This window comes from Heloderma suspectum, chromosome 1 (genome assembly GCF_057233095.1).
Source record: "Heloderma suspectum isolate Gila_16-S chromosome 1, 16-S_ref, whole genome shotgun sequence".
In the NCBI taxonomy this organism is placed as follows: domain Eukaryota; kingdom Metazoa; phylum Chordata; class Lepidosauria; order Squamata; family Helodermatidae; genus Heloderma; species Heloderma suspectum.
Window position 1 is genome coordinate 240,898,989 of NC_139458.1, and position 23,795 is coordinate 240,922,783.

Here is a 23,795-nt window from a genome sequence, read left to right on the forward strand (position 1 = left end):
CCTTGTGGGAAAGCATCAGCAGGAATGTAGGATCCAGACCAGCAAAACCCTCTGCAGACAACTAATATCTCAGAACAATCAATCATGGAAGGGAGGAACGCAGAGTGGAATTGTGCCCCCTTATCCCATCCCTAACATCCACACATGAATTAGTCTTCTACATACAGCCTAGCCCCCCCCCCCCCCAAAGTACAACATCCAGGACTGGCACTCCTGCAGAACAAAGGAAAGGTTGCTGATAAGTATTCTGTTTATGCTGTGTCCAAAACAGCGCATGAAGTTGTCCCTGCAGTGGAGTAGTAACCTGTAAGTTGATCATTGCTATAGCCACATGTAAATGACAAACAAACAAACAGTCTAGGATACCTGCAGCTTGCTCTCCCTTTGACATTTACACAGATGCCACCACTTTGGCAGGGATTTGGGTCACACTGTTCTCTCAGGTAGGATTGCCAGTCCTCCAGAGGGGCTGATCTCTTATTCCGCCCCAGATGTTCAGTCTTCCTGAGATGTGTTAAATCTTTTTCAAAAAGAGAGAAAGAGCTCATCCAAACAAATAGGGCAAACATTTTCAGTAAAAAATAAAACCTTGCATCCACATTTCCAAACATCAATTTATTTAATTTTATGGAAAGCATCAGTAAAAACACTAACATGCATAGGTTAAGTCAAAATGAAATGAAAATTTGCGCTGTGCTAAGCATTGCGGACTAAAATTTTAAAACTCTCTGAAAATGTACTTAAACGGAGGAAATTATTTTTTAACACCGTTGTAATTTTCTCGCAAAACACATAGTTGTTTTGCTTTGTTTTGTTTTCTGTTTGGAATAAACCACAATGAAAAAAGAAAGACCATATTGAGAAGCTAGAAGAACACATACTTGGACAGAAATTTAGTGATGCATATCATTTAATTTCTAAAATGAGACAATGGAACTTAACCATACCTAAAAACTGAACTCTCTTTCCTGGAGGCCCCTTTTGCTAATTCCAGATGTGTGGATCCTAGTTGTGGTTACTCAATGATGAAAGAAAAGCATTCTGTACATACTCAGTTACACTGCTTTATTGTTACTTCTGGAGCAAATCCTAGGAACTGAAAACAAGCCCTGACCTGGGTCATATTGAATTGTAGCTCAAACTGAACCTTAATAGTATTTTATTTACTTCCAATATTTTTCTACTGCTTTTCAAGGAAAAGCCTCCTAAAACAACAACATTAAACATTGAAAATAAAAGCAACACAAAAAACTCTAATTATAATATACAGATTGGCATCCATTCATTTAAAAGCAGACTGCAACATTCCAGGCCCTTTTAAAAACAGACATGGAGGGAACTATGCACAGGTTCCATAAGGATGGGGCAATGGCAATCACAGAAACGGCCCCATCTCTCATGTCTGCCAACCTAATAGGCCTTACTGATGGTCACATGAGCAGGGCTTCTGTGGCTGATATTAGGGGCCAGGCAGATTCATACAGGTGCAGGTAGTACTTCAGATAACTTGGCTCTGAGCTGTTTAAGGCTTTAGAGGTAATCACCATCACTTTAAACTGACCCCTAAAATGCACCAGCAACCAGTGCAGCTGGTACCGAATCTGTGTGATATGTCCTGATCCCCTAGCCCCTTCAAGCAATGGGGCAGCTGTATGCTTCCAAAGCATCTTTAAAGGCAGTGTGACACGGAGCGTTTTATAGTACCCTAACATGGATGTAACCAGAGCATGACTGTGTGCAGCCTAAGGTGATTAAAGCCCACCTGCACTTCCACAGTTAGTGCTGAGTCCAGGACAACCTCCAAGCAGTGCACTGGGTCCTTCAGGGGAAGTGCAGCCCCATTCAACACCGATCTCACAGCTCCATCTTATCTGGATTGAGCCTCAGCTTGTTTGCCCTCATCCATCCCACAATTGCCTTCCCACAACCTATTCAAGGTTTCAACAGCATCTCTGAAACCAGCTGGAGGAAATAAGAGGTACAGCTGTGTGTCATCCACATATTAATGACACTTCAGCCCAAACCTCCAGATGACTTCTCCCAATAGCTTTATATAGATGTTAAAAAGTAGGGGGTACAAGATATAACCTTGAGGTATCTCAATGGCCAATGGCCACGGGGTGGAACAGGAATCTCTCAGCACCACCTTTGGGTACAGCACTCCTGGAAGGACTGGTGCCACTGTAATCCCATCCACCACCTTCCCCCAATCCTACCCTGGCTAGGAGATTCAGAAAAATACTATGGTCAATGATATTGAAAGCTGCTGCAAGGTCCAAGAGAACTAGCAGTGATATGTTCCCCCCACCAGGGCAACTAAGGCTGTTTCTGTCCCCAAACCAGGCTGCAAACCAGATTGGGATGGATGCAAAGAATCAATGTAATCCAAGACCACCTGGAGGTGAGAAGCTACTACCATATCCAGTAGCTTACCCAAGAACAGCACATTAGCTAGTGGGTGGTAATTGTCCAAAATCAGGGGATCCATTTTTAAAAACAGCAACAACAAAGGTTTAGCATCTCCTTCCTTAAGTGCAGGGGGAACAACACTCTACCTCAGGAAGGCATTAAGCACTTCCGAAGTTGAGATGAGAAGCCCAGCACTCATAAATTTCAATATCCAGGAAGGACATGGATGCAAAGTGCAGGTGGTGGGTCTCAAACCACCAAGGGCTGATACATATGTCACATGATGCACACTCGAAATCATCCTCCTCATGCTATTTCTCCCTCAGTTTTCCATTGTGTTCCAAACTACTTTTAAGACAGTTTTTTTTCTGGTGCTTGCAGTTTCTATATGCCACAAAGACATTTGTATTCCAACTGAGTGGTATTATAACTCTTAGTGGTGGGAGTGGCTTAAAGCCTTCCCCAGCCACCTGTCTTTCTCCTCCTCCTTTTGTTCCCTGCTCTTTCCTTGCACTGATTATAATAAGATTTGTGGGCAGAACCACCCCCTTCCTGCCCACTTTCTTTCTGGCTGGCTCTTGCATGGCAGCACCCAGAAAAATGGCTCCTTGCCACTGTCCTCACTGAGGAAAGAACAGGGAATGAGAGGCGGTGGAGGAGAGAGGGCTTTTCCACATTTAGCAAAAATCATGCAGCCTTCCAGAATCTTTGTGGGTTTAACGATCAGCCAAACACACGTGCTGCCCTCCTCCTCCCGCCCACTTGTTTTTGCTGGTTTTCTCCCATATGTTTCATTGATACTGCCAGCAGATGGCACTGTCTATCACGTGATTTAGGTTTATTTCTGCATTTTCAGCGACTTTTAAAATGGCAGGTTATCCTTTGAAAACAACCCGAGAGGCATTGGAGGTTGACAGCATCATGAAAAGAACCTGTGAACTTCTGTGAGTGAACAATCACAAATGCATGATAAATGCCTGGTGCAGAGAAGCCCAGAGGCATGGGGCAGGGGGACGGCAGCAGCAGCAAGGGGTTGCTTTGCTGAGCAGCGCCATGCAAGAGTGAGTTCGAAAGGAAGAGGGCACTGGGGGCGAGTGGGCTTTCCTTGCCAGGTAGCGTGCTGAAGCATGAGTGGAGGAGGAGGAAGTAGCTTGAAGGCAGCCCCTCCCCCCATCCTCCTCCTCTTCTGTGATTGTGTGTGTGTGTGGCTACTTCTCTGATTGCACACATATGGTAGAGCGGAACTCTGAATTGTTATTTTTAACCCTCTGTTGCTGCACACATCAAAGGTGCTCGTTCTGTCAGCCGAGTCAAAACAGAAAAAGAAACCAGAGGTAGCAGGGCATCCCTCCTGCTTCTAGTGCCATCCAAGTTCTACAAAGCAACATGTAGCACAAACTTGCATTACAAAATGATACAACTTCACCCACGTGACCTTTCAATCTCCTCCTCCTCCCACGGTTAGAACACTGTGCAATTTTGTGTGGCGCTCGATCATGCTATCAAAACGGTGGATACTGCACCATATTCATCAGTGTGTGTGCCTCAATGAAAATTATGGCGTTTTGAAGAAATATTGCCACAGCGCTGACTCACACACGTAAGGGGCTCTTGTGTAGATCTCCACCAAGTAATTTGTTCACATTGTCAGACTGCATTAGCTGTGAAATCTGTACAAAACAACAGGACTAGACAGCGCCATATAAGCATCCATCTCCAATTCTGTCAAAACAATGGCATCAAAACTGGAACTAATGCAAGTGATTTTGTCTGCAAAATGTAATGTAAATTCGTCACAGCAAGCCTCTGAGGTTCCATCTGATCTCCTGATCCTACAGAGACCAGGCTTTTAGCCTTCCAGCTTTGAAAAAGTTCTACTGGCCGACATTGGGCTGATGCTCACTGCCACAGAGTAGTACCATGCTGTTATTTCCCACACGTCAAGACTGAAAAAATTATGCATTCCATTTTATAATGATAGTTTCATACCTTCAAACTCTGCAAAGATAATTAGGTCATCATTGTTCAGATATTTCCTTCTCCTTAGCTGTGCGTGTGAGATGAATTTACTCCATCCCCAGTCTCCACTCCAACTGCAATTGCATGAAGTATCAAAATTTCCAAGAAGAGAGGGTTTCCCCCATCTGGAAGATTGATGTTTTCCTGCAAAATAATACAGTTTGTGTATTTGTGCTCCGTATGTCATTACAGTACACAAGCTCCTTGCCTGAGACACAGGGCTTCTGGGTTGTAGTTCTTGCACTAAGCAACCTAAATGAGTGGATGGATTGTCCAGCAAGAGATTGGATTAAGGCAGTAATTCCTGAAGAATGTTCTGCATATACAGTATCCAGGGACACAAGCAACTATGGGCACTACACTTCTCATAGTTTCTGGCATCCCCCAGATGCTGCCATGCATGCTTATTCTGAGGCCTTATTATCATTAAAGGGGGGGGGGATTTTTCCAAATGTATGAAGGCAAAGTGTGGAGAGGGGAAAAGCTCTAGGCATCATTAATATCCCTAGGGGGCAGGCCTGTGGGGAGTGTCCTAGACCTTGTCACACTTCCAGTGACATAATCAGGAGTGTGAAGGGATCAATTCAAAAGGGGGCAGTTTTAAATCAAATTAATTTAGGATGTCCAGTAGCAGGTACCCTCTAAATTAATTCAAATTCAGTGGCCCTATTCCAAACCAGATGAAGGAGGGAGCCTGTATTGCTCCCACCATACTGTGCAACATTGTGCATGTTCCTGAGGTACACTCGGGTGTTGTGCATTTAAGCTGCTCATGGGGACAAGAATTTTCTTCATCCTTTGAGAGTCACATGGGCAATTTCTCAGTTATGGTCACTGGTTCCTATGGAAGAAAAGGCAAACACTGACTTCCACAGGAACCTGCTCTCATGGTTCCTCAATTATTTCTGTTCAGGGATTACTACATACCTGGAAAAACCTGAGTTTCATCTGTTGTGAAGCTCCTTTCTGAGGACATCCTTTCCCTGACATCAGGATCTTGGTCTAGCACAGTGATGGTGACCTGTCTGCCTAGAGCTGGCCACTCAAGAACACCATCATTTTCACCACTGATCAGATGAAAAGAAATGCGTGTGTAGTTTGCAAAGGCAGAACCACTCTGGCCTCTGGGAGACAGTGTTAAACCATAACCATAACCTTCAGAGCTATGAAACTGGGGACTTCGTATGGAGTAATCCTCAGGTGCAGTTTTAAGGAGGTGAGAGAAGTTACGAATAAGCCATACAGCACTGGGGCATGGGGTTTCGCTCAAGGTGAGGTCATCGATGGAAATCCCTCCAGATGAATCATCAGGATTGCCTTTTAGTCCATGAAAGAGATACTTGAACTTTCTTTGTCCTTTGAGAGTCACATGGGCAATTTTCCAGTTATGGTCACTGTCTCCTATGGAAGAAAAGGAAAGCACTGTGATTTCCACAGTAACATATGAGAATGATCACCATGTTTACAGTGCTCATTGGTTTAACCATCAGCACTTTGGAATGTTCCCAGTAACAGAATAATAGAGAGATCTCATTTGACTCTGGATATGCCTTGCAAGACTGCACCAGTGTCTAAAAAATAATATGGGAAATTATCATTTTTTTCCAGCTATTAGCTGCTTTTAAAATCAATCAGAATAGTCCTTTAATCTGTCCACTTAGTATATTTCACCTGGTACAAGTTACTTAACAGGATTGTAATATCTACTTCTTTAACTCATTTTTTGAAATTAATCCACCCTTCTTCAGAAAATCAGTGGGGATGTGAGTTTTTGAAAGGCAATTCTATAACTGGAGCACTCTGAAGTCAGAGAGCCTGACGTCCTGCTAGTCCCCTACCAGCAGGGTGAAAGTGAGGGAGGAGAGGCATTCACGGTCCTTCCTCTGGGTTTTTTAAAAAACTATCTCCTACTTCTTGGAGGGCTGGTGTAAAGTTTTTCCCTGGTTGGGGGCATGGTTGGGGGCTGGGAGGGGTCTGGATCCTTCCCCACTCTGTCCATACAAGGCCTCTTCCCCCGTTCTCTGATGTCAGAGTTCCGATGTCAGAAGGGTGAGGAACAGAGATCTTTCCACAGGGCCAGGGAGGGGGAGATGCGAGATTGGATCACCCCGTCCAAGGTCAGACTTCTCTCTCTAACCTCAGAGGGGGAGATCTGCCCCTTCCTATGGCCCTTGGGATACCTTTCCAGGGACCCTAGGATACCAACATTAAATAACACAACACTCAGTAATGCAAAATCAATATTATAATTAAAACAAGAACATAGTAAAATAGGGGGCCAGTTATGGGTTGGTAGTAATTATGCATAAGAACATAGGAAGAGTTATGCTGAGTCAGACCGAAGGCCGATCTAGCCCAGTATTCTGCTCACCGAAGCCAGCCAGATGCCTCAGTGGGAAGCTCACAAGCAGGATGAGAGTGCAACAGCAACAGTGCCCTCCCACTCATGTCCCCTAGCAACTGATATTCAGAGACATACTGCCTCCAATACTGGAGGTAATATATAGCTATTATCACTAGTTGTCATTGAGAGCCTCCTTCTCCATGATGGACCCCAAAGTCAATCAGGCAGCTTGAGTTAAATACTAGAAAAATCTCTGTGGGTTTTTTGAGTGTTTGACTGAAACACGCGAACAGCCAAATTCCTCCCCACTTTTCCACCCCCCCATCCTTTTTGCCAATTGCTCTCCTTTCCCAAGGGAAAAAAATCCTCCTTACTCTGGGGAAGGGTAACAGGCAGTAAAGAGCAGGGAAGCAGGGCCGATAGCTGACCCCCACTATCTCCAGCTGACCCCACAATCTCCAGCTGCAAAGGGCAGAGGTGGGATGGAAACCCTGATTTGACTTGGACAAGTTCCAAGGGTGTTGAATTGGTATGTCTCTAAATCAAGTACCCCCTTTTGAATAAACTCTCCATCTGTTGAGCAGGTTAAAATTATGGGGGGCACAAAATCCTCTTAAGAGAAGGAGAAGTATGCAGAAAGGAGAGAATTTCAAGGTAATGGCATCACTTGAATGAAGACCCTGCTTCTTACCCTCGCCTAGAACACTTCTTGGTAGCTGCCCTTGAGTTTCTTAGGCATAATCCTATGCATGTGCACACAGAAAAGGTCCTCCAGCTCCCAGCCAGCCATGCTTTTTGCTCTCTAAACATGCATAGCATTGTGCCCTTAATTAATTAAACTTGTGAGTTGCTCTATAGCCAAATCTCTTAAGGCAACATACACAAATACAAAATAAAACACGATAAAATCAATAAAATACAATAAAAACTAAGAGCAGCCACATATAAGATAATGGGGATCAAAATATCAGAAACAATACTAAAAAGATTTTAAAATATTCATAGTGATAAAAAGAATTTGTAAGACAAAACTTTAAGATAACTCTGAGCAATAGAGTGTCCAGCAGTTTAAAAGTGCTGGGAAAGACTGCAGGCAAAAGGAGAAGGGGACGGCAGAGGATGAGATGGCTAGATAGCATCACTGATGCAATGAATATGGACTTGAGCACGCTCCGGGAGAGAGCGCAGGACAGGAAGGCCTGGCGTGCTATGGTCCATGGGGTCACGAAGAGTCGGACACGACTGAACAACAACAACAAAGTTTAAAAGGACTAAGAGTCTTTGCCTGGCCCTGAAAAAGTGGCTGCCAGATGGACCTCTCTGGGGAGGCGGTTCACAATTGGGGGCCTACCACTGAAAAGCCTGGCTCACAAATAGACACCCACTGAATCTCAGTATGCAAGGATACCTGAAGCAGTGCCTCTGATGATGATCTCAGAGCACCGGTAGGAATCTATGAGGAAAGGTGGCCCTTCAGATATTGTGGCCCTAAGCCATTAACAGGCAACACTGGGCTGAGGCCAGAGAGCTTGAGTAAGGAACTTTTAAGGCACCTCTCTTCTCAATTGCTCTGTATTCCCGGTCAGTTTGTGAGGTCACCCATGAAGAGCCTTTTCTTTACGTTGCTCAAGGGCATGGAAGCTATTGCAGGACATCTGCTTCCTCCAGTGCTTCACTGACATAAGAAACCTGTGATGAAATGGGAAGGATTGCTCAAGCCCTGGGTGTGGGAAGTGTCCATGTCATTGACCCCTCTCATGTGATATCAGGCTTCCCACATTAATGGTGTGTCCTGGGAAGGAGATGTGCTGCAGCATCTCTTGCACTGCTTGAGGTGATGTAGAAATGGGTACCCCAGCTGCTCAGTCTTTCAAATCTGCTTCCATTTCCTTCACTCTGTTGGCCAAATTTAGTGGAGTTATGCTTTGTTTTCACACCTTGACTATGAAACCTGCTTTAGAGAAGTATGAAATTCAGCTTGTGCTTTGAAGGAACAGGGCTGCTGAATAAGAGGGGTATATACATAATCAACAATGTTTATTAAAAGCTAATAAGTCTTTTGATAACCAAATGGGCTTTTAATTGCAAACATATAACTTTTGCTTCCTGGGACCCAAAGAGGCATAATTAAAAACCCTCTGGTTTTGATGCTTGCCTGAAATGGCAAAAACAGATTTGGGGGCTGGGTGTGTGTGTGGCAAGAATCTGCCAGGGCACCATGCAAGGGCTGGTGGGCTGGGTTCAACTTGGTGGGAAACAGGCCATATACACCCTCAAACGTGGAGATCACACACATATCTATTTTGTTTCAAATATACATGCTGGATGGAGAGCGCAGCTTTCTATGGGTGCACACGGTGAAACAGACATTTGTATAAAGTCTTCATATGTGACCTTACACGTATTTCCCACATTTTTTTTCCTGCATGGAGGTTAGGTGGGGAGTTTTAATGGCAGGAAGCTGATTAAAATCTTGTGGTATTTTTAAACCAATGTGTCTGATGGCTGTACAAAGATACCCCAATAATCTCTTACTAGGGTTCAAAATTACCTTGAAAAGTCTGAACTTTAACCAGCCTGCGAACTTTTCCCGTGCCATCATCCTTCTTAACCCAGATGACAAGTCTGTCCCAGGGACTTCCTGTCATTTTAAAAAAGAACTGGAGACACTGTTGCTTCCTCTTTGGATGCAGAATGCGGGATTCTAAGACAGCTGCTTCACCTCTCTTCCCCGAACTGGTATTAAAGTGCATGAAATGGCCAGCATCTGTGGAGAAGAAGCTAGTGCTATTGAAGTAACACCATGCATAATTATACATACACTGTCTCCTGGATCTCACTGTCTATTGTTTTTTTGTTTTGTTTTTTGCTTTCTTAAAAATGCTGTGACTATATAACATGGAGCCCCAAGTTTGACAAAGGGTATATCTGCTCCACAGACTGAAACTGACTTAACATTCATTTCCTCTTCTAAGAGAACCCTAGTAGTACTATGGTTCTGTAAAGGGGTTATATCTGGAGGCTTTCCAAACTACAACTCTCAGGATTCTTTGTGGGAAACCATGATTCTTGAACAGGTATAGAACCATAGTTCAAGAATTTGTAGTATAGTATAGATTCCTTTTAAAAATCAGCTTTATGGTAGAAACAGTGATTTATATTGCAGCCTAATTTGCTGAGAGTTTATATTCCCAATCTACAGCACAGGGTTCATAGACCATAGCGCTGATTTGGCAGCTTTGATGACATCATCTTTCTTCAGTGATATGAATTTTCAGAAATCAGCAGAAATATCCAGAACTGACCTAGCTTGTATTATTGAGACCTGGGTGGGGGAGCTGGGAGTAGTCAGACTTTCCCCAACTTAGGGATGTACGAAAGTCACTTACCTTGAACGAAATTTGATTCGCGGTGGGGGGGAGGCGCTCCGTCCCTCCCCCCGAAATTCTGGCCGGGGGGGAGGCGCTCCGTCCCTCCCCCCAAAAATTCTGGCCGGGGGGGGAGGCGCTCCGTCCCTCCCCCCCCCGAAATTCTGGCCGGGGGGTTGGCGCTCTGTCCCTCCACACAGGAATCCTGACGCTACGTCAGACGCTACGCTATTTGCGTTCCCCTTATTTTCACCGTAGTCTACGTAAATGTTTACGTAGACTAGACGTGCCAAAATAAGGAACTCAAATGGCGGCGCCCCTGGGTGCCGCCATTTGCGTACACGCGGGTTGTTGTTTTTTTACTCAGCTGTGATAGGCTACGTAACCATTTACGTAGCCTATCACGGTATTTTTAAAAAATCTAGCCATGATAGGCTACACAAATCTTTACGTAGCCTATCACATTTTGTTGTTGTTGTTGTTTTTACTAGAAATGGCAGCGGCGGCAGCCAATCAGAAGACCAGCCGCCACCGCCGCCGGAGACGCCGCCGCCAGGAGGGTTCGCCGAAGGTAAGTCCCGTACTGGGGGGCGGGGCGGGGGGTGGCAGACCGTTTCGCCACCAATTTCGGGGGGCCAAATGCGCTGGCATTCAGCCTCCCTGAGATTCATGGCGAAATTCTCTGACAGTGCAGCACTGACACAGACTAGGGGCAGGGGGTGGGGATCTTAATGACAATGGAATGAGAAGCACATTGGAGGAAAATCCAGATTTTCATGGAAACAGCTTTGGTCCATCTCCATCAGGCACACACGAAGCAGGAAAAGCTGAGTGTACTGTACCTTTAAAATCCACTTTTCACAGGTCACACAGTGCTTGAAAGGAACATACTTCCGGGTGGGGTGGGGGGTAGGGATGTATGAAAATTCCGCCACGGATCTCGGGGAGGCCGAATGCCAGCGCATTTGGCCCCCCGAAATTGGTGGCGGAACGGCCTGCCCCCCCGCCCCCCCGGGACAAGACTTACCTTGGGCGGATCTTCGTGGCAGCGGTGGTTCGGCGGCGGCGGCTGCCGCCACCGCCATTTCCAGTTTAAAAAAAAACACAAAACGTGATAGGCTATGTAAAGATTTACGTAGCCTATCACAGCTAGGTTTTAAAAAAAAAAGTGATAGGTTACGTAAATCTTTAGCCTATCACGGCTGACCTTTAAAAAAAACAAAAAACGCTCGTACGCAAATGGCGGCGGCTAAGGCCCTGCAGTCAGCCGTGATAGGCTACGTAAATGTTTACGTAGCCTATCACGGCTGACTTAAAAAAAACACACACGCGCGTGTACGCAAATGGTGGCAGCCACGGCCGCCGCCATTTGCGTTCCTTATTTTGGCATGTCTTAGTCTACGTAAACATTTACGTAGACTAAGACAGCGAAAATAAGGGGAACGCAAATAGCGTAGACGCTACGCTATTTGCGTTCCCCTTACTTTCGCCGTCTTAGTCTACGTAAATGTTTACGTAGACTAAGACATGCCAAAATAAGGAACGCAAATGGCGGCGGCCGTGGCTGCCACCATTTGCGTACACGCGCGTGTGTGTTTTTTTTAAGTCAGCCGTGATAGGCTACGTAAACATTTACGTAGCCTATCACGGCTGACTGCAGGGACGCAAATGGCGGCGGCTATGGCCGCCACCATTTGCATCCCTGCTAGCCAGCGGACGAATGTCCGGCTGCTGGCGGAGCCGGCCGGCGGCTCCGCAGAATCCCTGTGGAGTGAAGCGGGCCGGCCAGGATTCCGGGGGGGGGGGAGAACGGCGCGCCTCCCCCCCCAGCGAGGATTCCGGGGGGAGGGATGGAACTCCTCCCCCCCAACCATAAACATAATCCGCGAAAGGTAAGTGCCTTTTGTACATCCCTAGTGGGGGGGAATAGAACTGAATGTCATCAAACTGGCAGGGGCTGCTCAACCAATGAGAGAGGCTTGTTTTCCCTCCCCCCCCCCAACTGGGCTCCCCCCCAATACTATGTTATTATGAATGCAACTAATTTACAATTCTGAAGGCTCTCTCCTGCTATTACATTATCTCCCCCCCCCCCCGCCGCCATTCCCCAGTGTGTAAACTTTTGCCTTGAGAAGCCAAAATCCCTGATTCTGGAGTGCAACATCTGAAGGCTTCCCCTGAAAGTAGCCCCGCCCCACAATTTTGCCCCATTCCAGCACTCTGTTGCGGAATTATTGCTTCCAACCCTCCCTTTCTACCCCCCCTTTCTCCTACATAACAACAGAGAAACTACAGAATATCAAAGAAGCACAGCATCGAGATAGTGATTTCAAGGAGAAACGAAAGTGTGCTTCAGGGCGAGTTGCTAAAGTTAGCCTTTAACCCTTTAAATGCTTTAATGATTTACCATGGGTCCGTATGATTGAGGTCTGTTAAAGAATCGCTGCAGGAGAGTGGGATTTATTTCTTATTTCCAAGTAAACAGAAGGGAGTTGCTTTACAGAGAGTCTCATCCAGCACTGGAGTATGTTAAAGGTTTGATATGGGGGAGTGAGATTTGTTTCTTATTTACGAGTAAGCATGGATCACTGCCTTGTTGTGGCGAAGGGGCTTGCGTAACTCAGTGAAGCCATAAGCTATGCCGTGCAGGGCCACCCAAGACGGACAGGTCATGGCAGAGAGTTCTGACAAAATGTGATCCACTGGAGAAGGAAATGGCAACCCACTCCAGTATTCTTGCCAAGAAAACCGCATGGAATGTATCACAAGGCTAAAAGATATGATGCCGGAAGATGAGCCCCTCAGGTCGGAAGGTGTCCAATATGCTACTGGGGAAGAGCAGAGGGTATTTCCAAGTAGCGCCAGAAAGAGTGAAGCGGCTGGGCCAAAGCCGAAAGGACACTCAGCTGTGGATGTGTCTGGTGGTGAAAAGAAAATCCGATGCTGTAAAGAACAATATTGTTTAGGAACCTGGAATGTCAGATCAATGAATCAAGGTAAGCTGGAGGTGGTCAAACATGAGATGGCAAGATTGAACATCGACATCTTGGGAATCAGCGAACTAAAATGGACAGGCATGGGTGAATTTAATTCAGGTGACCATCATATCTACTATTGTGGGCAAGAATCCCTTAGAAGAAATGGAGTAGCACTCATAGTCAACAAAAGGGTGGGAAAAGCAGTATTGGGGTACAATCTTAAAAATGATAGAATGATCTCAGTACGAATCCAAGGCAAACCATTCAACATCACAGTAATTCAAGTCTATGCCCCAACCACTGATGCCGAAGAAGCTGAGGTTGATCGGTTCTATGAAGACCTACAACACCTTCTAGAACTCACACCAAAAAAAGATGTCCTCTTCATCATAGGGGATTGGAATGCTAAAGTAGGAAGTCAAGAAATCACCGGGATAACAGGCAGGCATGGCCTTGGTGTACAAAATGAAGCAGGACAAAAGCTAATAGAGTTTTGCCAAGAGAACATGCTGATCATAGCAAACACTCTTTGCCAACAGCACAAGAGGCGACTCTACACATGGACGTCACCAGATGGTCAATATCGAAATCAGATTGATTATGTCCTTTGCAGCCAAAGATGGAGAAGCTCCATACAGTCAGTAAAAACAAGACCTGGAGCTGACTGTGGCTCAGATCATGAGCTGCTTCTTGCAAAATTTCGGCTTAAATTGAAGAACGTCGGGAAAACCACTAAACCGTTCAGGTATGACCTAAATCATATCCCTGATGAATATACAGTGGAGGGGAGGAATAGATTTCAGGGATTAGACCTGATAGACAGAGTGCCTGAGGAACTATGGACGGAGGTCCGTAACATTGTTCAGGAGGCAGCAATGAAATCCATCCCAAAGAAAAAGACATGCAAGAAAGCAAAGTGGCTGTCTGATGAGGCTTTACAAGTAGCTCACGAAAGAAGGGAAGCGAAAAGCAAGGGAGAAAGGGGAAGATATACCCAACTGAACGCAGAGTTCCAGAGAATAGCAAGGAGAGACAAGAAGGCCTTCTTAAATGAACAATGCAAAGAAATCGAGGAAAACAACAGAATGGGAAAGACTAGAGATCTCTTCAAGAAAATTGGAGATCCCAAGGGAACGTTTTGTGCAAAGACGGGCATGATAAAGGACAAAGAAGGCAGGGACCTAACAGAAGCAGATGAGATTAAGAAGAGGTGGCAAGAATACACAGAAGAACTATACAGGAAAGATCTGAATGTCCCTGATAGCCATGATAGTGCGGTCACTGAACTTGAGCCGGACATCCTAGAGAGTGAAGTCAAGTGGGCCTTAGGAAGCATTAGTAACAACAAAGCTAGCGGAGATGACAGTATTCCAGCCGAGCTATTTAAAATCCTAAAAGATGATGCTGTTAAAGTGCTGCATTCAATATGCCAACAAATCTGGAACACTCAACAGTGGCCACAAGACTGGAAAAGGTCAGTTTACATTCCAATTCCAAAGAAGGGAAACGCCAAAGAGTGTTCAAACTACCGCACAATTGCGCTCATTTCACATGCCAGCAAGGTGATGCTCAAAATCCTACAAGCTAGGCTTCAGCAGTATGTGAACCGAGAACTACCGGAAGTACAAGCTGTGTTTAGAAGAGGCAGAGGAACTAGAGATCAAATCGCCAACATTCGCTGCATCATGGAGAAAGCAAGAAAATTCCAGAAAAATGTCTATTTCTGCTTCATTGACTATGCTAAAGCCTTTGATTGTGTGGATCACAACAAACTGTGGCAAATTCTTAAAGTGATGGGAGTATCAGACCACCTTACCTGTCTCCTGAGAAACCTGTACGAGGGTCAAGAAGCAACAGTCAGAACCAGACATGGAACAACCGATTGGTTCAAAATTGAGAAAGGAGTACGACAAGGCTGCATATTGTCACCCTGCTTATTTAACTTATATGCAGAGTACATCATGAGAAATGCCGGGTTGGATGAATCAGAGGTCGGAATTAAGATTGCTGGGAGAATTATCAACAACCTCCGATATGCAGACGATACCACCCTAATGGCAGAAAGCGAAGAGGATCTAAAGAGCCTCTTGTTGACGGTGAAAGAGGAGAGTGCAAAAGCTGGTTTGAAACTCAACATTAAAAAAACTAAGATCATGGCATCTGGCCCCATCACTTCCTGGCATATAGCAGGGGAAGAAATGGAAGCAGTGACAGATTTTACTTTCTTGGGCTCCAAGATCACCGCAGACGGTGACTGTAGCCATGAAATTAAAAGACGCTTGCTCCTTGGGAGGAAAGCTATGGCCAACCTAGACAGCATAGTAAGAAGCAGAGACATCACCTTGCCGACAAAGGTCCGTCTAATCAAAGCTATGGTTTTCCCAGTAGTAATGTATGGCTGTGAGAGCTGGACTATAAGGAAGGCTGAGCGCCGAAGAATTGATGCTTTCGAACTGTGGTGCTGGAGAAGACTCTTGAGAGTCCCCTGGACTGCAAGGAGGTCAAATCAGTCCATCCTAAAGGAAATCAACCCTGAGTGCTCATTGGAAGGACAGATAATGAAGCTGAAGCTCCAATATTTTGGCCACCTAATGCGAAGAGAAAACTCCCTGGAAAAGACCCTGATGCTGGGAAAGACTGAAGGCAAAAGGAGAAGGGGACGGCAGAGGTTGAGATGGCTAGATAGCATCATGGATGCAATGAATATGAACTTGAGCACGCTCCGGGAGAGAGCGCAGGACAGGAAGGCCTGGCGTGCTATGGTCCATGGGGTCACGAAGAGTCGGACACGACTGAACGACTGAACAACAACAATGCATTGAAGGGGGGATATGGGAAAAACTACTTCAATTGGGGAAACAAGAGGGAATGCGGTATCCCACCCCCTTGACTGCATCACTGCCAGGTCACGGAGGCACGGCCAGGATTTAACGCGTGCAGGGCGGGGGCATGGTACACTGTGGCAAAACCACTAGGAAGATGCTTAAAGTAAAAAAAGTTGGCGTAAAAGGAGTTTCAGACAATGCAGCTTTTCAAGAGGGAAGTGCCTGGTTGGCAGCAGATTGGTGATGACATCATCTGTCATGAAGGACCTCAGACAGCTGCAACTTCACACCAAATTGCTTGTGAGGACAGCCCCTCAGAGAAGGGGAGACTACTGTGGTTTATTGGAATTCCATCTTCACGCTAGGCTTTTTTTCTGACTGATATGGTTGCACTCCTACCAAAGCCCTGGTCGATCTACAGGATGCAGAGACGATTCAGGCAGCTGACACAATTGCTTCCAAGTATCCTCTCCTCTCCCTCTGACCAGAGCCTGTGCAGCTCCTTGGTATACAACTGAGCTAAAGGCAAAGAAGCAGAGACTGCTAGAACTCAGGTGGAGGAAGACATATCCCAACTCTGACTGGACACAAGTTAGAGCTCATTATATATCAAGCCTATTCAGTGGTAGTAATGGTGGCATGAAGATTTCTGCCACCATTGGAGTATCAAGGGTGTAAACATAACTTGCGCCCTAAAACATAAAAACAAATTAAAAACACAACTGAAACAAATCACTAAAAAGAAATAACACCTAACCCATTAGAACTCCCTTCAACAGCAATCCAGTTTAAATGCCAAATGCCTGCCTGAATAAAACATCTTGTCCTGCTAGTGGAAGGACAACACAGAATGATCCAACACTAACTTAGCTTCCCTTGGCAGGGAATTTGTCACAGCCTGGGAGCAGCCGCCAAGAAGTCCCTCTCTCGCATCACCCAAGTGTGCCTCTGATGACAGTACGACCTAAAGAACGGCTTTGCCCCGAAGTCTTTAAAACCATGCAGGCCCCTGCAGGAGAATATGGTCTTTCAAATTTCAGAGTACAGTCTTCATGCATCTGTTCTCTTTATTAGAAGCCACCCCAATGAACACTGTTAGTGAATGACAGATAAAAGTATATGTGTGTGTGTGTTTTTGTGTATGTATATATATACATACAGAAAAACTATATATATATATATAAAGTGAAATCTACTTAAGTTATCTTGACTACTATTTATTTCCTCAGTTTCCAGGGTGGAGGAAGGGGAGATAACATTGTGGGATAAATATCTTTATTGCATTGAATTTATTGACAGATTTGTGTATAGCCTACACTGGAGAAAATAATTTTCATGCAGTTTCTGCTGGGGAACCTATGGCCCTCCAGATGTTGTTAGAGTCCAATTCTCATCAGCCTCAGCCAGCCCGGTAAATGGTGAGGGCTGATGGGAGTTGTAGTTCAACATCATCTGTTGGAGGGCAGGAGGGTCCCCAGCCCTAGGCTAAGGAGATAATGCTTTTGCAGACAAATAAGAAAACCTGTTTAAACTTTCTTGAATGAAGACCATCACTCAGTTCAATCAGCTACCAAGATTTCTGAAAGGAATGCAGTGAATATTGGTAAGTTCTATATTTGTTTATATTTAAATTGTACACTATTTAGACACTTAATTTAAAAAAAAAGCTGAGCCAGAGTGAAAAGGAGGCCTTGCAATCCCCTCTGCTCTCTTATCCTAGTGTCATCTGACACAGATTTGTAGATGGCCAGAAGGGAGCCCTTCTGCTACCCGTACCTGAGAAACACACATTTAGGGTTTAGGATTAACCCTAAAGATTGCACTTGCCACTTGGATTTTGACAGAGACAGCTGTCAAAATCCAAGTGGCAAGATTGATCTTTAGGACACTCCTGTTTTTTTATGGGAAGGGGAGGTAACAGGGGGGAGTAGTGGGCCATGTGGGGGACCCCCCAAGTCTTCCCCACTCTGGCACAAATGGGAACCATGCAAGGAAGTGGGTAACTGTAACCCTCCCCCCTTTAAAAACACCCACTTCCCTGCATGGTTCCCATTTGGGCCGGGGGGGGCGTTTGCAGGTCCCCCACATGGCCCTCACTCCCCCCCAGCCACCCCCTCCTGGCCATAAAAAAGAGGTTTTTCTTTTGTGCACAGGGCACTTTGAATCCCCATGCAAGCCCATAGCGATCACCTCCCTTGGCTTGCATTGGGATTTAAAGAGACAAACCTCGTTGTCTTGTTAAATTGTCTCTTTAAATCCCAATGCAAGCCAAAGGAGGTGTTCTCCACTGGCTGCAGAAAATCAGGGGTGGGGGACTGTGCCACTACAGTCCTTGGGGGGGGGGCTTGGATTTCACCCCACCCCCGATTTTCAGCTTTTAAAAAATTCTCGCAGACCCATTTTGCGCAGAAACAGGGCTACAAAAATTTTAACAGCTGAAAATGGGGGGGGGGTGAAATCCAAGTCCCTCCAAGGACTGTGGGGGCAACACAGTCCTGGGGGGAACTTGGACTTCACCCCCCTTTAAATCCCTATACAGGCCTCTGGAGATTGTTCTCCATAGGCTTGCAAAGGGATTTAAAACGCCCCGTCCCCAAAATTGGATGGGGAGGGGAATCCAACACCCATCATGGGTCCTGCTGCCCCAAGGGCCCTTGGTGGAGAGTGGGATTCCTCTCCCCATCCAGTTTTCAGGACAGGGCCCTTTTTAGAATTTTCACAGCCCTATTTTTGCAGAAAATGAGGCTGTGATAATTTTTAAACAAGGAAACCAACCCTGGAGCTGGGAAGGGGGACTCAGAATCATAGAATCATTGAATGATAGAATAGTAGGGCTGGAAGGGGCCCACAAGGCCACTGAGCCCAACCCCCTGCTTGGTGCAGGAATCCGAGCCACTTTGACTTGGCGGCAAAGACAAGTTCGCTGCCAGCTCCCCTGGGATGTGGGGTGGAGCACTGAAGGAGAGGCAGGAGATATGAGGGGGCAGCTAGCCAAGCCTCCCCGGGTGCATTGGTTGCCTGATCATGTGGCGTTGTGCTTACACGCCCAGGGTGGGTTGTTTGCAACAACCCACCCTGTGTGGCCAGCATGTTGTGTTAACAGCCCCCAAAGGTTCAACTGTCCTTTCCACCAGGGATAGCGGCACCCGTTTCCTGGTACCCATCCCCAGTCAGCGCTCATTGCTAAAGTTGCCATCCTTCTATCTCTCAGTGTGGTAAATCTCAGTGTGGGGAACAGATGCATTTTGGTGCGCAGTCATGGAAATGGGTACTCTCATGAACACAGAGGCAGCAAATGCCGCAGCACGCAGCCTGCCCCTTCACGCCCTGCAGGTATATTCTGAATGGCTATTATAGAACTACAGTGCGTTCCTGGTATATCTTTAATTGGCTTTTAAACTGGTGGAAGACTGAAGATTACAAAGTAAATGAATGCAGCACTCAGTGGGCAGAGCAGCTAATAGTGAAGTGGACTATCTGGAGCAGGGATCCTTGCTAGGAGAACAGAGATGTTTCCCACATGCTCTGAATTCTGTCTGTGAAATGGATACAGAAGCCACAGGGAAGTATTTAAAGTTTAAATTCACTCTTTCCCTCCCAGCCATTGATCTTTATCATTTCCACTTATTTGATGGGGCTATGTGTATATAACCTGCTGGACTGGGCCAGTATCAGCACATCGGTTTGTACGCACAATTCTCCAACCAAGTGAGAATGTGTTCATGGAAGCTGTTGTACACACAGAAGGAACTGTGCTGACAGATCGGGGAGAGGGGGAGTATTATTTTACACCAAGAATGTAAAGGTATTCCACTGATCACTGTCAAATAACAGGCTAAATGATGACAGTTTAGTATAATATGCAGAAGATAGACCACACCTCAGTTCCTATGAACAATTTTATCTGTAAGTGAAATCTAAACACTAAGATTTTTTCCATGTATGATCATGATCTACAGATTTTGCTGTTCTGCATTTTTCAACGATGCTCCTCAAAAATTATTTCAATACAGTATGGATATCTTTCAGTCATTTTGAGCTCCCCTGGCCCTAACTGGGCAAAAGATGCCAAAACTTCTATCCCAATCAAGTACTATATATTATCACCTATTTAAAATACACATTTAAGGCACAACCTTATGCATGTTTGGACAGTCAAAAGTCCTGCAACTTCCAGTATTCCCCAGACGGTGCTGGCTGGGGCATGCTAGGAGTTGTGGGACTGTCCAAACATTCATAGGATTGCACCTTTAAAGTGCTTTTTAAGTGAAAGCTACTCATTATCAATGGCCATCTTGGCAAATAATTTTACTGGGCCATAGGCTTTCAAAAAGAGAGAAAGGTAACCTCATTTATTCACCCCAGATTATTATGGCCATCCCTTATGGCCCATGGACTAATAATACATGTGTTACTCTTTAAGGTGCTTCAGGACTCTGGTTTTTTTGCTGCAAGAGACTAACATGGGCTGCTCCTCTGGAAGTTTTTATCAGGCTATGGAGTGGTGGTTCTGTCTTAAGTCTAGATAAATTATTCAAGAGTATTTGTTTATTACAGGTCTATAGCACCCAATAGCCGAAGCTGTCTGGGCAGTTTGGAAAATAAAACTTAAAACCATGTAACAAAAACATAACAAAATATACTGTAAAAACCTAAGAGTTTAAAAAAGAGTAAAACCAAGGTAAAAATTAGCATTCAGAAGATAAACTAGAGCCTTCGTGAGCTTCAATTTTATGTACTAATGGCTCAAAAGAGTAACATGGAAGTTTTTTCTCTACCAAAAATACAGACCTGCTCTCCTGATGAAACACTTGTGTGACAGGTTGCAAGTCTACCACTTCAGTGTGGGCCATGATTAGAAACTCAGGAAGAAGGCAATGAGTCACATTCCATTGAGTCATGAGTTAGCACAACAATCAACCTGATAAACTTTGGAAACTGTTGGACTTGTCATCACATATTATATGGTCAAAGTCTGACAGTATTGTTGTATTATTGTATTTATTCACTCCACTCTTAATACATTTCATAGGTATTAAACTATTTTTGTAATTTGAATGACACTCATAACAATCATGTAGAATTATTACATCAAATGAAAACTGATTTTGTAGAGGTTTGGTGTCAATGTTTGAGTATCTGTTGTTTGTGCATTGTGCAATTAATCACATTGCACATTTTCTCATAGCTGCCCATGCGGGCTGCTTCCCCCCCCCCCATTTTTTTAACTGACATTATCTTTAAACACTCAGCTCCATCTCCAGTATGAAGAGTTTCTTACTTCTATTTAATAACTAGCAAAATGCTCATCAGCATGATGGGGGGATTTGTGGACATATGACTTAGTGCCCCTATGGATTCCATGTCAGTGCAGCCCAAACTCTGATCACCGCAGTGTTCCCAACTGCAGCACAAATTCTTTTCTTCAAAGCAGTGAATGGCACTTTTCCCACGCCCCAGGAAGTCACAACATTAAAATTAAGCCTGTCCTTATTTGCATATCCACAACTTGGTCACATAAGAGGATGATATACTGGGAATTGGCATGTGTGTGTGTTTAGTTTACCTTTGCACTGTCCAGTGAGGGTGTGGTCTTGTCCCAGAAGGTCACTCTTCTTATGAATCCAGTCAGTATCATCTCTGGTTTCCTGAACCAGGCCACATATGTCAGCTGACTCAAAATCACATTGGTCCAAAAGGGTGAGAGATGTTGCTGGGGGAAAATATACATACAATACCCCCCCGCCAAAAAAAATTAAATGTCTAAATGGAAGTACCTCTCCCACCTCTTTTTAATAAAAAGCTATCATCAATTTGAATCAATTTTATTCAAAGGTGATCTGTTACTTTTAGTCCGCAAATTCAAGTCACTGCTTGGGTATGGACTTACTGCAGTTGTACATGCGATTGAGTCTTGCTAGATCAGAAGTGCTAAAATCCAAGCGTTGGCCAATAATGTAATTAAATTCAGGTATGTTGGCAGTAATTGTTGTTAAGCTTGAATTTTTGCCAAATGAAAATGGACCATAGTGCATGATGGACTCATAATCATACGGAGTATTCAAGTCTGTGAGATAGTTGTCGCCATATTTTTTAAAGTTGTGTACTTGATCTATAAGAGGAATAACAATATGATTATTTCCTGGAAATACTTATAAAAGGATCCCAGTCTATTTATTGTAGCAGAATTTGATTTTGGATCAGGCTGCCATGATTTCATTAGGACCATGATAATTTCTGACTCTTTAACTCATAAGATGACTTTGAGGACAAACAAATATCTGTGAAAAGGCATAACCTGAAGTGGTGGAAGTGGTGCTGATTTGCGGAAGGGAGGAGTTGCATGGGGCTCATGTCTACTCGGAAGTAACTCATTGCCTTGGGGATGGGAGGCAGCCTTACTGCTTTGAAAGGATGCTGTTTTGACCCTGTGCTCAATTGCTGCCTGTCCCTTACTGATTTTAAAAGCTTCACTGAGTACAGGGGCACAGAGCAAGCCTTCTTGCTTCCCCGCTTCTACCTATTTGATGACGTTCAGTTCTACTCATTTGCCCTATGCAAACGGATTTTTTTAATGTATACACTGCATTTTTGGCTACCGTTTGCCCCAGAGGGAGCTAACCCGATTTCATGAAAATCCACATATAAACAGAACAGCCTCAAAACCCTTTTCCATGTAGATTGGCTCCCAGTCACTGCCATTGTCTGAGCTTTCCAAGTTAGCAATGAGCCCAGGAGCATCCCCAAACTGCACACCTGGTCCTTCACAGGAAGGGCAACCCCATGTAAGACCAGGAGGAGTTCCATTTAAATACAGATTTTCATGAAATCAAGAGCATCTCTACATCAGCCTAAAATCCTGCATTTAAAAGGGGGCTTTCTGCTTCTGTTTTAAATGCAGGATCACCATGGACTCCCATGCTTCTTTCCCCCCTCTCCCCCTCCCCTTTCCCCCTCCTTCTCCCTCTTATCTGAGTCTTCCATATGTTTCATTGATCTCACTCCTCTTCTTGCTGCTTTTCCTCTTCTCATGGAGGGAACTCAATTGGAGCATAACTGGGGTAATTTGATTGCTATCTGCGATTTATTTAAAAATGGAATACAGGTCATTTAGTGCAGGAGATGCCCTGGAGGTTCACAACGTCATCTAACGTCATCCGTGGTGGAACAAAGTCCCCCGCCCCACCACCCCACAAAAGGCATGCGAAATGGAGCACTTACCTGGTGCCGTTTGTGCTGCTTTGCGAATGGCGGCCGCGTCTGCGGCCGCCATTTGCTTCCCCATTTAGGCCGTGATAGGCTATGTAAATACTTACGTAGCCTATCACGGCTAACGCAGGGATGCCATTTGCATCCCTGCGAAGGCCGTGATAGGCTACGTAAATATTTATGTAGCCTATCATGGCAAAAAAAGGGAACGCAAATGGCGGCCGCCATAGCTGCCGCCATTTGCGTTCCTGTTTTTTTGCTGTGATAGGCTATGTAAATATTTACATAGCCTATCACAGCCAAAAACATGAACGCAAATGGCGGCCGCCGTAGCCACCGCCATTTGCGTCCTCAGGCTCCACATGCCTGTGAATGCACCTGGCCAGCAGCTCTGCGGAGTTGCCGTGGAGCAGAGCCAGCCGGGTTAGAATTTCGGGGGGAGGTGCGGAGCGCCTCCCCCCCACTGCGAATCACCCCTGCGAAAAGGTAAGTGACTTTTGTACATCCCTAGCTCCATGTGAAGGAGCCCCAAGTTAGCTCCTCCCAGGGCAAACAGTAGCCAGGATACATTTAAAAACTCCATTTGCATGGGGCAAACAAGTAGAACTGAACATCACTAAATGGGTAGGTGCAAGGAAGCGGG

At 45.2% G+C, this 23,795-nt stretch overlaps 1 protein-coding gene across 1 annotated transcript in view; it reads right to left on the reverse strand.

Moving 5' to 3' along the window:
- MEP1A (meprin A subunit alpha) overlaps positions 1 to 23,795 on the reverse strand; it is a 69,049-nt gene that overhangs the window by 21,098 nt on the left and 24,156 nt on the right. The window contains exons 8-13 of the mRNA XM_084821729.1: positions 21,834 to 22,055; positions 21,510 to 21,656; positions 9,324 to 9,539; positions 5,356 to 5,829; positions 4,399 to 4,572; positions 367 to 520 (exon numbers count right to left, since the gene is read on the reverse strand). Of these exons, the coding sequence (XP_084677855.1) occupies positions 367 to 520; positions 4,399 to 4,572; positions 5,356 to 5,829; positions 9,324 to 9,539; positions 21,510 to 21,656; positions 21,834 to 22,055 (1,387 nt within the window). The remainder of the gene's footprint in view (positions 1 to 366; positions 521 to 4,398; positions 4,573 to 5,355; positions 5,830 to 9,323; positions 9,540 to 21,509; positions 21,657 to 21,833; positions 22,056 to 23,795) is intronic.